Consider the following 14825-nt stretch of genomic DNA (forward strand, 5'->3'; position numbering starts at 1 on the left):
TGGGCCCAATTTGGACATTTTCACTTAGGGGTGTACTCACTTTTGTTGCCAGCGGTTTAGACATTAATGGCTGTGTGTTGAGTTATTTTGATGGGACAGCAAATTTACACTGTTATACAAGCTGTACACTCATACTTTACATTGTAGCAAAGTAGCATTTCTTTAGTGTTGTCACATGAAAAGATATAATAAAATATTTACAAAAATGTGAGGGGTGTACTCACTTCCGTGAGATACTGTATGTTATTACCCTAGCTACATAAGCATTCCCCAGAATAACAGATGCTGAATGCGGAGTGTAGTTGCCTATCTGAACAGAACTTTTTCCCACAGTTAATAACACTAACATGGTTATGCCTATGGATTTTCAACATGTTTCTGTAGCTAGTTTTAAATGTTGCTAAACCAACAACAGTAAAATCAATTTGTTAATGCAGTAAAGCATGCTTGCTATACTCACTGTGGAACATAAGGGTTTAATCTTCCGCATTGTGTAAAAAGGCTGTTTGATCCTATGTTCTCTGATCCTCCCCTTCTACTGCCCCCAATCCATCTGCTGATAGTACAGAGCTTTAGGGGTCACATGCTCTGTTTAGTGTATATTGCTGTAGAGGTGTTTTTTCTTTTTTTTTTCTTTTGGAGGGTGCATGTGGTCATCACAGGGCCAATCTGCTCTATCCAGACAGGGGCAGGGGTTATGCAGCCCATGGGACAGTCAGAGCAGAATGAAAACTCATCCTACAAGATTAGCCAGTGCTCAGCTGGACACTGAGATAAGTCACAAGACTGCTATATACTGCTGATGAGAAAAAGTTTTTAGCGGTTAATATTTACTAAAATTGCTTTTCCATGTTCTGTACACTCTGGGAGACCAAATATAGTGTTTGCAGGGTCCTGGGTTTAGTAACACTGTAATGTATCCACCCCAGGGTATTAACATTATTGGAAATAATAAAAACATAATGCAGTATAGGCTACCCTATTTCATCCACAATTTGCACTAATATTGATTTCTTTTTTTTCACCAGATATTAAAGTTCATTTCTGATTTCCTGGCATTCCTGGTTCTTTACAATTTTATCATCCCTATTTCATTGTATGTAACGGTGGAGATGCAGAAATTCCTTGGTTCCTTTTTTATTGGTTGGGACCTTGATCTTTACCATGAAGAAAGTGATCAGAGAGCTCAAGTGAACACTTCTGACCTGAACGAAGAGCTGGGACAGGTAATGTGGCAGTTTGCAAATGAAAAGCTGTATGCAATTTTGAGACAGAAGTTTCATTATTGTTGATTAAACGTCATGCTCTTCATAACCATCAGAAAGGCTTTAAACAATTTAGGGTGTTTTTTTGTTTTTTTATATATATAAAGACTAGATCACTTTTTATCGCCTTTGCACTCAAATTCTCACTAATGATTTCCACACTAACTTCCCAAAGACCTGTGACCAGTATTCGGGACCAGGTGAAGCTGTTGTGAATCAATATGATTCATAACGAGCGTGGACCCTGTACCAGTATGTAAACAGAAGTTGCACCATGCATGTGAGGTATCGCCGCGAACGTCAGATCAAGGGCAGTAATTCTAGTGCTGGACCTCCTCTGTAAATCTAAAATGGTATCTTGTACAGGTTTTTAAAGCGTTGCCTATGGATATTAAAAATGTATGCAGTTTGTCACCATCGGCCAATATATTGTGTTTTTGTGCATTAAAAGTAAAAAAAAGTGTATTTTTTTGTAAATTTGCGTTTGAAAAATCTCTGCGCGAGTACTATGTGACATTAAAAATTGCAGCACCCACCATTTTATTTACCAGGGTGTCTGCTTTAAAAAAAATATAATTTTGGGGGGTTCAAAGTAATCTCCTAGCAAAAAATACTGATTTTTTTTCATGTGAACAGCAAATGTCAGAAAAGGCTTGGTCTTCAGGTGGTTAGAAGAGTGAATGATGCGTGGTATAAAATGCCCCCACCCCCCAAAATTACCCCTTTTTTGGAAAGTAGACACCCCAAACTATTTGCTGAGAGGCATGTTGAGTCAATAGAAGAATTTATTTTTTTACCACAAATTTTTGGAAAATGACAAAATAATTTATTTTTTTTTTACACAAAATTGTCAGTTTATTTATTGCTCATTCATGCCTTGGGTATATGTGGAATTAATCCTCAAAATACATTCTGCTACTTTTCTCGAGTATGGAAGTATGTATCCCACATATGGGGTACCATATGTGAGAGACTTTTTGGCAAATTTTCAATATCTATATAGTTTGTAAATGCTGTAACTTTCAACACAAAGCAATCAGTATATACTTATTGGGATTTTTTTTTTTTTTACCAAAATAATGTAGCAGAATACATTTTGGCCTAAATTTATGACAAAATTTGAGGTTTTGTTTGGATATTTTTTATGACAGAAATGAGAAAATATAGTTTTTAAAAAAAATTTTTGGTCCTTTTTTGTTTATAGCGTGAAAAATAAAAAACACACAGGTGATCAAATACCGCCAAAAGAAAGCTCTATCTGTGTTAAAAAAGGACATAAATGTCATTTATGTACAGTATTCCATGCAGACAGGGTATGCAGCGCTAAACAAAAATTGAATGTAGAGAACTAAGTTCCCAGTAGTTCCGTATAAATGAAGTTATGATGCTGGTAGCCAGTTCAGATTCCAAATGTGATAGTAGAACCAAACCAGTTAGAGTAAAAAAATGTTCATAACAGCAAGGCATCAATGTGCAATCCTGAAGAAACCAACAAAATAATGCGCTTACCACAAGGGCATACAAACAAGGCGTTGTATGCATATACTCTGGTGTATCGTCAGTGGGCAGAAGAGCCTGGTTCACATTGCAGACAGCATCCGGTTACTAGGAGGAGATATCAGCACACACTCTGGGATCCCATCCAGCTCATTAGATAGGTCCAACGGCGTCCAGCCTCCCAGTATATACTTCTCCTATGGTGGTCCACCTTTCATGACTCGCAAATGAATGAGTCATAAAGCAAAAACGATATGATGGTGAAGTATGTCTTTATTAGAAATTTCCAAAAAAGAAGGTATATAACTCACATGAGCAAATAGCCAGGTCAGGTGTCAACCTCCCTGGTGATCTAGGGCTCCCTGGTGTGTAATGGCGTCAGCTGGGCGAGTCCCCTAACATGTTTCGAGCTGAACACGCTCGTTATCAAAGGGGTGACTCATAACCCGGGACGCCTGCTAAAATAAACGTGATCGCGCATGCGCATTGAGCACCGCACGCCACTACGAGCCAGCGCGCATGCGCCGATGACGTCACCCGCCGACCACGACGGCACCTAATGCGCATGCGCGGGAACGTCAACTGCTGTGTATATAAAGAGAACTAACACAGCTCCATTCACTAGTATAGAGCTGGGAGACAAACCGGAAGTTCATTGGGTACAATACATCATATTAACCCCATACAACCCCAAGAGCTTCATTTTGTTGTAGCCCATCTGCTCATTATATATAGGATACCCTGCATTGCTCAACTCAATTAAAAACAAATAAAACAGTATATGTACATGAAATTAGCAATGCAGCATAATCAGCTACCAATCACCATGCACAACTCATTACTAGTACAAATGCGGAAAATTCATAAATAGATAAAATATGTACAATAGTTATATGTAGATTCACATGTCCCTTAAGATCACATAAAATATTGCAAAAAATCTAAAAGGACCTAAATCTGTTGAGATAATAAAAATTTAAAATTATTTAAAACCTAAATATAAACCAACCCCTTCTTATTCAAAATCAAAAATATGGCACATAGGAATAGATAAATATTAGTATGTCAATATATCAAAAATATATTTAAAATTATATATAACACACTAAAAGACGGGACTCTATATTTGATAAAAATAATAAAACCCCAATATTTTTTAAAAATATAATGGATAATCAAAAGAGTATATACATAGTACAATTAACTATTGTCAATGAAACAATTAATGTCTAGTTCCACATTGAGGCCCTGGGGTTGCAAAGATCTGAGTTCCACTATCCATTTAGTCTCAAGTTGAGACACCGCTCTCCGCTTATGCCCACCCCTCCAACGTTGCGCAATCCTATCGATTGCAGTGAATCTCAAAGTTGAGGGATCCATAGCGTGATGATCTCTGAAATGCCTAGACAATGAATGGTCTTTGAATCCTTTCTTGATATTGTTATAATGTTCTCTAAGACGATCCCTCAAACGCCTCGTTGTTCTACCTACATATTGGTAATTGCAAGAGCATTGTAGGAGATACACAGTATGTGTTGTATTACATGTAATCATTGGGTTAATTGTATATTTCTTTCCAGTGACACTAGATTCAAAATCTTTCACTCTAGTTTTGTGTATACCATTGAACCTACAAGCCACACACCTATTACAAGGATAGAAACCCTTCAGCCCAAATGCTGAGGACATGCTTGTAGGTGGGTCCACAACGTTAGGGGCTATAGAGAGTCTTAGTGGGGGTGCTTTTCTAAACGTAATTTCAGGCTGCTCAGGAAGAGCTTCCCCCAACACTGGGTCACCTTTCAAGATAGGCCAATTTTTTCTAATAATCTTAGAAACCTCCTTGTACTGAATCGAAAAGTTTGTGATAAACGGGCAAAATTTCTCAGGTCTCACCGTTTTTTCCATAGTGAGCAGCCCTATCCTGTCAAGAAGCCCCACTTCCTGAATAATCCGATCCAGATTTTTCGATTCATAACCTTTTTCAATGAATCTGGTTCTAAGCACTCCCACCTGATCGTGATAATCCGATATATTAGTGCAGTTCCTTCTAAGTCTCAGAAACTGGCCCCTTGGAATATTATTCAACCAAGTGGGATGATGGCAACTATCTATAGGAATGTACCCATTCCTGTCTGTACTTTTAAAGTGTGTTTTTGTTACAATGTTTTCTCCATTATTTACCAGGACCCTTTGTTGGATTAAGATATCCTATAAATACCTTGTCTGGCTTACATACAGTGCAACCAGAAAGTATTCACAGCGCTTAACTTTTGCCACATTTTGTTATGTTACAGCCTTATTCCAAAATGGATTACATTCATTTTTTTCTACAACATTCTGCAAACAATACCCCATAATGACAATGTGAAAGAAGTTCATTTTGAAATCTTTGCAATTTATTAAAATTAAAAAAAAAAAAAAACACGTACATAGGTATTCACAGCCATTGTTTAATGCTTTGTTGAAGCACCTTTAGCACCAATTACAGCCTCAAATAATTTTGAGTATGATGCTACAAGCTTGACACACCTATTTTTGGGCAATTTCTCCCATTCTTCTTTGCAGTACCTCTTAGGCTCCGTCAGGTTGGATGGGGAGTGTCGTTGCAGAGCCATTTTAAGATCTCTCCAGAGATGTTCAAGTCTGGGCTCTGGCTGGGCCACTCCACCACTCCAGGGCATTCACAGAGTTGGCCCATAGCCACTCCTTTGTTATGTGGGCTGTGTGCTTAGGGTCGTTTTTCTGTCGAAAGATGAGTTGTCGCCCCAGTCTAAGGTCCAGAGCGCTCTGGAACAGGTTTTCATCAAGGATGTCTCTGTACATTGCTGCTTTCATCTTTCCTTCAATCCTGACTAGTCTCCCAGTTCCTGCCGCTGACAAACATCCCCGCAGCATGATGTTGCCACCACCATGCTTCACTGTAGGGAAGGTTTTAGCCAGGTGGTGAGCGGTGCCTGGTTTCCTCCAGAGATGATGCTTGTCTTTCAGGCCAAAGAGTTCAATCTTTGTATCATCAGACCAGGAAGTTTTGTTTCTCATGGTCTGAGAGTCCCTCAGGTGCCTTTCAGCAAACTCCATGTGGGCTGCCATTTGCTTTTTACTGAGGAGTGACTGCTGTCAGGCCACTCTACCATACAGGCCTAATTGGTGGAGTGCTGCAGAGATGGTTGTTCTTCTGTAAGGTTCTCCTTTCTCCACAGAGAAGTGCTGGAGCTCTTTCAGAGTGACCATCGGGTGCTTGGTTACCTCCCTGGCTAAGACCCTTCTCCCTCGATCACTTATTTTGGCCAGGCGGCTCAAATTAACCCTCAATTAACCTCATTCCTTCATTTACCGCAGACTTCCCCTTCTCTTTCATCTTCCTTCTTCTTTCTTCTCCTTTCTCTTTCCTTTACATTCCTTTCAATTCTGCATAACTCTTAGTTGTTTTATAAATTATCCACTCCTCCCACGTTTTTCTAAATTCTTTGGTTTTATCTTCTCCAATATGGTAAAGTTCCTCCATCCTATACACATATTCCACTCTGCTAAACCAATCTTTTATTATAGGGGTTTCAGAATCAACCCTTTAGCTGCATCCATTAAGTGAAATTTTAACGTATTCTTATATTGCTTCACCGTGAAGTGTCCTTTATGAAATATACACAACCAAGGGTTATTTGGTATTCTTGTTTCTGTTATCACCTGAAATTGTTGAATAATTCCTTACCAAAACTCTTGGATATTAGGGCAATCCCACCATATATGTGCCATGGTTCCTTCAAACCCACATCCCCTCCAACATATCAGTGAATTTTGTGATCGTTGTTTATGTGCTACAATCGGTGTACAGTACCATCTTACTTAATAGTTCATTTCTACTATATTCAAATTTACAGCACTATGGGCCAATTTACATATTTTCTTCTTATCATGCGCCTCTAGTTTTGTTCCAAGCTCTTTTTCCCATTTCTCAAGGTACGGCGGACAGACAGCTCCTGCAATATTAGTAAGAATCTTATAAATACAAGAAGTTGTATGTTTACATTTCGTCTCCTGACTAAACGATCTTTCCAGAGGATACATACTGTCCACCGTACTTAATGGTTGCAGAAGAGCTGATACAAAATGCCTCAGTTGGTGGTACCGCCACACATCTAACCTAAAAAACATCCCTCTTATCCTTTAATTCTAAAAAAGAAAGCAACTCCCCTTTTCCATGATATCCTTCAAACGTGCAGTTTTATTTTTTATCCAGTTACCTGCAACGTCTTCCTGTCCTGGTGGGAAAAAAATCTGTTCCCTCCAGTGGAATTAATAGTCAATTATATTCCCATCTCATTCGCTTATGTAATCTATCCCATTCTCTTAAAACATTCCGTGTTAAAATATTTGTTTTCCGTAAAAGTTTGGTATTGTTGTGGAAGCCATATTATCTTGTCTAACTGTGACCCACTTAGTGTATTTTCTATTTTTACCCATATCTTCTTCATTGTATTGTAAATCCACTCAATCATTCGTGAAATCAGTACAGCGTAATAATACCTCTTATAATCCTGCACGCCTAAACCACCATTAACCTTATCTCTGGATAATACTTCGAAATTAACCCTTGGTTTTTATTTGACCAAATTAATTTACTTATTTTTCTTATGGTCTTAAAGAAGGACTCCGGTAAATATATTCAAAGCATATGGAACTTATACAGGATTTTCGGATCTATAACCGTTTTTATAATACTTATGCGGCCCAACCATGAGAGTACCCCTACAGACATTTTCCTCAGTTCTTCTTTAACTTCATTTACAAGTGAGATATACCGTATTTTCCGGCGTATAAGACGACTTTTCAACCCCTGAAAATCTTCTGAAAAGTCGGGGGTCGTCTTATACGCCGGTGCAAGCCGGGTCAGGGCGGCACTTTTTTGAGGGGCGGCGCGGCGCCGCCCCCCCCCCCCCCCTCCTCCAACGGACACTAAGTACAGGGGTGGGCAGAGGGGCTGCTGTACCTTACCTGGCTCCGGTCCCACGACGATCCGGTCCAGGATGCGCAGCTGCTCATTCTTTCAGTTCGGCCGCTCGATGGTCACGCGGCCGCTCGGCTCCTCCTCCTCACCCTCACCGGTGATTGGGCGCCAGCACTGGAAAGGCACGCAGGCGACCAATCACCGGCGAGGAGGCGGAGCCGAGCGGCCCGCGAAAATCGAGCGGCCGAACTGGAAGAAGGAGCAGCCGCTCCTCTCCCCCACTGACACTAACGACGGGGCACTATTCCTCCTCCACACTGACACCAACGATGAGGCACTGTTCCTCCCCCACTGACACCACGATGAGGCACTGTTCCTCCCCCACTGACACCAACGATGAGGCACTGTTCCTCCCCCACTGACACCAACGATGAGGCACTGTTCCTCCCCCACTGACACCAATGATGGGGCACTATTCTCCCCACTGATACCAATGATGGGGTACTATTCCTCCTCCCCACTGACACCAATGATGGGGCACTATTCTCCCCACTGATACCAATGATGGGGCACTATTCCTCCCCCACTGACACCAATGATGGGGCACTATTCCTCCCCCACTGACACCAATGATGGGGCACTATTCCTCCCCCACTGACACCAATGATGGGGCACTATTCCTCCCCCACTGACACCAATGATGGGGCACTATTCCTCCCCCACTGACACCAATGATGGGGCACTATTCCTCCCCCACTGACACCAATGATGGGGCACTATTCCTCCCCCACTGACACCAATGATGGGGCACTATTCCTCCCACTGATACCAATGATGGGGAACTATTCCTCCCACTGACACCAATGATGGGGCACTACTTCTCCTCCCCACTGACTCCAATGATGGGGCACTACTTCTCCTCCCCACTGACTCCAATGATGGGGCACTATTCCTCCCCCACTGACACCAATGATGGGGCACTATTCTCCCCACTGACACCAATGATGGGGCACTATTCTCCCCACTGATACCAATGATGGGGCGCAATTCCTCCCACTGACACCAATGATGGGACACTATTCCTCCCACTGACTAATGATGGGGCACTATTCCTCCCACTGACTAATGATGGGGCACTATTCCTCACACACTGACACTGATGATGGGGCACCATCATTGGTGTCAGTGGGAGGAATAGTGTCCTATCATTGGTATCAGTGGGAGGAATAGTGCCCCATCATTGGTGTCAGTGGATGAAATAGTGCCCCATCATTGGTGTCAGTGGGAGGAGTAGTGCCTCATCATTGGTGTCAGTGGGAGGAATAGCACCCCATCATTGGAATACCATACTGAAATAGCATACCATATTGAAATCAAATCTGATGTTTTTTCATTTTTATTTGGTGTGCGTTGGAAGAGGGGTAGTCTTATACGGCGAGTATAGCTCAAACCCTATATTTTAACAGGAAAAGTAGGGGGCCGTCTTATACGCCCAGTCGTCTTATACGCCGGAAAATACGGTAGTTTATTTGGTAAAGATTTTTCCAAGAGGGAGTGAGCTTTACTCCTAAATAATTTAATTTTCTTTCTCTCTGAACAAAAAGGAAAGGCTTCCTGCAAGTTTCTGTTTTTCTAGCTTTGAGACTGAAATATTTAATGTCTCTGATTTTGAGGGATTGATCTTCAAATTTGATAGTTCGCCATAGTATTTAAAAATTTTCATTAGATTGGGTAACGTTACTCTAGGGTTTGTGACATAGGATAACATGTCATCTGCATAACCTTATGTTCTTTGTCCCCAATCATAACTCCTTTTACATCTAAAGACTTTCAGACGGTCGCCAGAAGTGGTTCCAGTGAGATAACAAAAAGTAGTGGTGACAAAGGGCAACCGTGCCTTGTTCCGTTATACATTTTGAAGAATTGTGATAATGAACCATTAACCTTCACTGCAGCTGAAGGAAAGCTATACAATTTTTTTTTTATCCACTGCATCATCTTATATCCAATACCCAAAGCTTCTAGTGTGCTCATCATGAACTTCCAATCTACCCTGTCAAAGGCTTCTTCAGCATCAGTCGACATTATCAACGCCGAACCCCTCTTTCTTTTTTGCAAAAGGAGATATGATCCTAATCCATTGTCTCTTCCCTCCCTCCCTGCTGCAAATCCTACTTTATTGATATGTATCCAATACGCCATCAAATCCTTCATCCTGTTTGCTAAAACCTTTGCAAATAGTTTTGTATCTATATTTAAGAGTGATATTGGCCTATAACTAGAACATTGGGAGGGGTCCTTTCCCTCCTTTGGTATAACTGTGATATTTGCCTGCAGAGACTCTACATAATTTAGGCATAAGCTCATGTAATATCTCAACGTAAAACCATCTGGTCCCGGGCTTTTTCCTGTTGCTGTACTTCTCAGTACCTTACTTATTTCTTCATTCTTAATTTTTCCAATGCTAACAATCTCTCTTCCTCTATCCTGGGCAATCCCGCTTCTTTTAAATATTGCAGCCTCTTTCTTTCCCCCTCTGATTCTTTCGGATTACTGGGTTTTTAATCATATAACTTACTATATTTTTGGAACGTTTTAGCTATATTAGTGGTTGAATAAACCATTTCACCATTTTCATCTTTTATTTTTTTTTGTATAATTCCTTGAATTCCTCTCTCTTACTCTTCTCATCAGATATTTTCCTGGTTTATTTCCCCACTGATACCTTTCTTTATCCACTCTATTGAAAACTCTTCTAGTATCTTGTTCCATGATGTCTTTCATTTCCTCTCGCCTCAAAATTATCTTCTGTTGTGTCCCTACATCTATTTTCTTTTTATGTAGTTGTTATAAATCATGTAATTCTTTAGTTAGCAATTTTATTTTCTTCTCCCATTCTTTCTTTTTTTGAGCTCCTATCGAGATCAAAATGCCCCTGTTATACGCCTTATGAGCTTCCCAGATTGTCGCCAGAGATATCCCTTCTATTTCATTGAGCATAAAGAATTGCTCAATCTCTTTCCCTAATCTTATCTCCACCTCTGGGTCTTGAATTAGTGTTTCATTTAATTTCCACGCATTACTTCTATTTTCTTCCTTCATTTTAATTTCACTATAACAGGTGCATTATCTGATTAATGATATTACTCCAATCTTAGAATTTACCAGGGATTCCAAGTATCTATGTTCTATCATTATGTAATCCAACCTTGAGTACATCCCATGTGCCGGGAAAAAGAAGGTATAGTCTCTGTCCCTTGGATGTTTAATTTGCCATGTATCCATCAATTGATACCAATACAACCTTTTTTTGATTGATTTTAGACTATTGCCTCCGTCCCTCACACGAAGATGTATCCAGCCACGGATCCATACAAAAATTTAAATCTCCACAATCATTTGACCTGTCTTAAAATCCATAAGCCTTCTCATTAATTCCTCCAAATAGGCCATCGGATTAGGACAGTAGATATTGGCAAGAGTACATTCAACTCCCTGCAATTTCCCTTTCAGAAACAAATACTAACCTTCTAGGTCAACTATTCTATCATCTACCGTAAAACTAAAAATTTTTGCTATCACAATTGCCACCCCTTTTGCTCGTTTAATGGGTGAGTCCGCATAGAACCATGTAGGATAGTATTTAGAAAATAGCTGGGTCTTTGTATCTTGGGATAAATGTGTTTCCTGTAGCTACGCCACATCTGCCGAGTATTGATGAATTTCCTTAAGGTTCTTATATCTTTTAATCGTGGTGTTCAATCCTTTAACATTATGTTATAAAGTTACATACATTCATCACCGTTCCTCAACTGATCTCCCTCTAGACACATAACACAGAGAAGAATCAAATACATACAAAATGAACAGGAAATATTTTCTTCTAGGCGACCTTTACCCTCCCACTCCCCCCCTCTTCTCCCCCCCCCTCTTCTCCCCCCCCTCTTCTCCCCCCCCCTCTTCTCCCCCCCCCTCTCTTCTCCCCCCCCTCTTCTCCCCCCCCTCTCTTCTCCCCCCCTCTCTTCTCCCCCCCCCTTCTCCCCCCCTTCTCCCCCCCTCTTCTCCCCCCATCTCCCATCCCCCCTCATACCCTCTAACTCTTCGCCCTCCCTCCTCCCTTAACCTCTTGGCCCATATTCTAGCCCGAGAATCTGTTGTGACTAATTTCACTTTTGATTCCTGTTCAGGGTAGGACTCAGATCCCTGATACCGGTATTTCAAAGCTATAACTAACCTATCTCTTAGGTAGTCGTGGCCGAGTGATTAAGGTGATGGACTCGAATATCATTGGGGTCTCCCCGCGCAGGTTCAAATCCTGCCGACTACATCCTTATTAAGAAAAGCACAGCGTACAGCTTCTGCATAGTTTTACAGCGAACATTGAATACTCTACAGCAGGGGTGTCCAAACTTTTTTCAAAGAGGGCCAGATTGGATGAAGTGAACATGGTGGAGGGCCGAACATTTTTCCGAACATTCTTTGAACCATTACAATTAAATGCAAATAAATTATTTTATACCAAGTTAATTGCAAACGACATACTTTTCATTTCATAACATTAAGATCAACTGACAGCTGAGTTTTCACAATGTATTGAAAATAAATTTAAAAAAAACTTACCTGCACTAATGTGAAGGGTGAAAAAGGTAACTGGAGCTGAAGTCTCTGCTCGGCAGCCAGGAGGGGAAGAGAAACACACTTCACGCTGGAAGCCCAGCCCTGACGTCACCGCCCTCTGTCGCTTCCAGCGCGGCGCAGTCACGCATGCGCACTGCTCTCAAGCAGAAGACTGTCTGCCACAGAAGGGAGGGCCGTGCGACAGCCGCATTTACACAGACCAGGGAGAACGCACCGCAGTCAGGCATGCGCACTGCCCTCTGCTCTCAAGCAGAAGACTGTCTGCCATAGAAGGGAGGGCCGTGGGAGGGCCACATTACACAGAGCAGGGAGGGCTGTTGGAGGGCCGTATTAAACCGATCCCCGGGCCGTAAATGGCCCGGGGGCCGGACTTTGGACATGCCTGCTCTACAGTGAAGCATCTAACAAATCAACTATGCTGGAAGAATGCTTTAAGATATGCAATTGTTACACCACACTGTGGCTGTCTTAGCCTGTGCAAAGTAGCAGAAGTTATAAACACCAGCACAATGAAAGCAACATGCTTGTCTGTGCTGTCTCTTTACGAGGAAGGTCCAGCAGACATTAAATGCTTGTTCTCTTCAGTAGAGAAATATTTAGGCTGCTATGTTTAAAATATTTAAAATAATTTCAATCCATGCTTGCTAAATCATGACTTTATTACATTCTACATTATTAGTAGTGCCTCTGGCTCCACTGCTACATGTTTTTCTGGTATCTGAGCTTTGCATTGTTGGAGCTCATCTTTTCATTGATTTTTTTTTTTGCGATCTTTTGCTAGTCCATGAATCAACTGGACTTTCTATGAAGCAACTCATAATATTGTTTTTTTTTTCTTTCCGTATCCCAAGCCTGCCACTTTCTAGCCTTCCAGTGCAGTCAGAATGAATTTGATGTAATAATGTTGGTCTCCATGGCGGAATACTATTCATACTGTGGAATTTTTTTTTATTGATGATGATACTCAAGATGGGGATTCAGGTTGTAATTGATCTTTTGTTTAGTTTGGGTTTCCTCCTGTTTTGCCATCCATTTTCAAACCTTAGTCTGACCAGTCTGTCCTGGAAGAAAAATTTTCTGTCTGTATGAAGTATTGCCAGAGGCTGTGCTGTAGAATGGTACTCTGTCCTGTAGAGGTAGTGCATTCTATTAATTTAGTTCTAATGTGTTTGACAGTATTACTGTTTATTTAGACTTATTAATGATACTTTACTTATGTTTGTGATATTTTATGCCTTTTTAAATATTGTTTAAATTTGTTTATCTTTATAAGCTATATGTAAGAAAGTACACAGTTTTAAACTATGGGTAATCTTTTTGTATTTATAAAGCCATGCATCTTAATCCCACTTGGGATTCTTTTTACAAAGCAGTAGTATAGCGTGACCGCTGCCTTTTCTCTTCTTTAAGGACCTGTTCAGACTGGTTATCCTTTATGGTCTTTTAGTTTTTCAGATGGGTATGATCAGATTGTCCGTGTACTCAAGACCAGTCTGTCAGGCTTTTCCTGAATGATCAGTGCCGCTGGCTATAGCCAGCAACACTGATCATTGTATTCTGATGGTGGGAAAGGCTGTCAAAATACAATAGCGCAGCGGATGTGGGAAATCAAGGAATTTTCTTTCTTTTAACTCTCTGGTTGAACCAAAAAAAAAATATAATGTATGGACTGCCTTACAAATGTGCATTGTAATCCACTAGGTTTATGACTCCTAAGCAAGTGGAGACCCATTCACTATAGTGGGGAAAGGTCAGGAGGTTGAGCGCTTGGTCACAAGACTTTGCCTCACCTCCAATCGGAGTTTTCTCTGCAGAGTGAAGCAAGGGAATGTCTCAAACCCCATTTCATAGAAGCCATTGTTTCCTTATATTGCACTACTGCAACAGACATAAAAATGCAGTTTGGAAGAAATGGCTTTATTTTGTTAGGCTGTTTCTGTGCTGTAAACCAGCTTTCCTGGATACACTGTTGGCCATAGAGCGTAAAGGAATCTTGAGATGAAATATAATATTTTTATTTTTTTGACTCTGTGATGGAATTAGTCATGGTTCTAAGAAAGTTCTGCTTTTTGAAACAAATAAAAAATATTCTGAACTTCATTTAATGTTCTGAAAGGACAACACTTGTGTAGCAATATTATGGCTTCTTGTTTTGATGGAATGGCCGAGTAACCAGTATCTAGGCAAAACAAAAAGTAATGGATACAATTTCAGCCGCTATTTTATCACAAATTAAAAATGTTTTTTGTAATGTACAAATGTTGTAAATTTTTTAAAATATTTTTTAGGTTGAGTATGTGTTCACAGACAAAACAGGCACATTGACAGAAAATGAGATGCAGTTTAGAGAGTGCTCAGTAAATGGGATTAAATACCAGGAGATCAATGGAAAGCTTGTGCCAGAAGGTGTAACTATGGATTTTCCTGATGGAGCCTCTACAAGCTTGGTAAGATATTTCCTCTTTATCGTGCATGAC

General features: G+C 40.6%; 1 protein-coding gene and 1 non-coding gene across 7 annotated transcripts in view; both read left to right on the plus strand.

Annotated features, from left to right (window-relative positions):
- The window catches only part of ATP11B (ATPase phospholipid transporting 11B (putative)), a 218702-nt gene that overhangs the window by 97420 nt on the left and 106457 nt on the right, over positions 1–14825 (plus strand). For all 6 annotated transcript variants that reach the window (XM_089675574.1, XM_089675572.1, XM_089675573.1 and 3 more), the window contains exons 12-13: positions 1029–1226; positions 14637–14795. In XM_089675574.1, the coding sequence (XP_089531700.1) occupies positions 1029–1226; positions 14637–14795 (357 nt within the window). The remainder of the gene's footprint in view (positions 1–1028; positions 1227–14636; positions 14796–14825) is intronic.
- TRNAS-CGA (transfer RNA serine (anticodon CGA)) lies at positions 11956–12037 on the plus strand. The gene has a single exon. It is a non-coding gene; the product is annotated as a tRNA-Ser (tRNA).

The sequence above is a fragment of the Staurois parvus genome, unplaced genomic scaffold, assembly GCF_062004578.1.
Source record: "Staurois parvus isolate SC_StPar_1 unplaced genomic scaffold, SC_StPar_1.0 ptg000155l, whole genome shotgun sequence".
Classification (NCBI taxonomy): Eukaryota; Metazoa; Chordata; class Amphibia; order Anura; family Ranidae; genus Staurois; species Staurois parvus.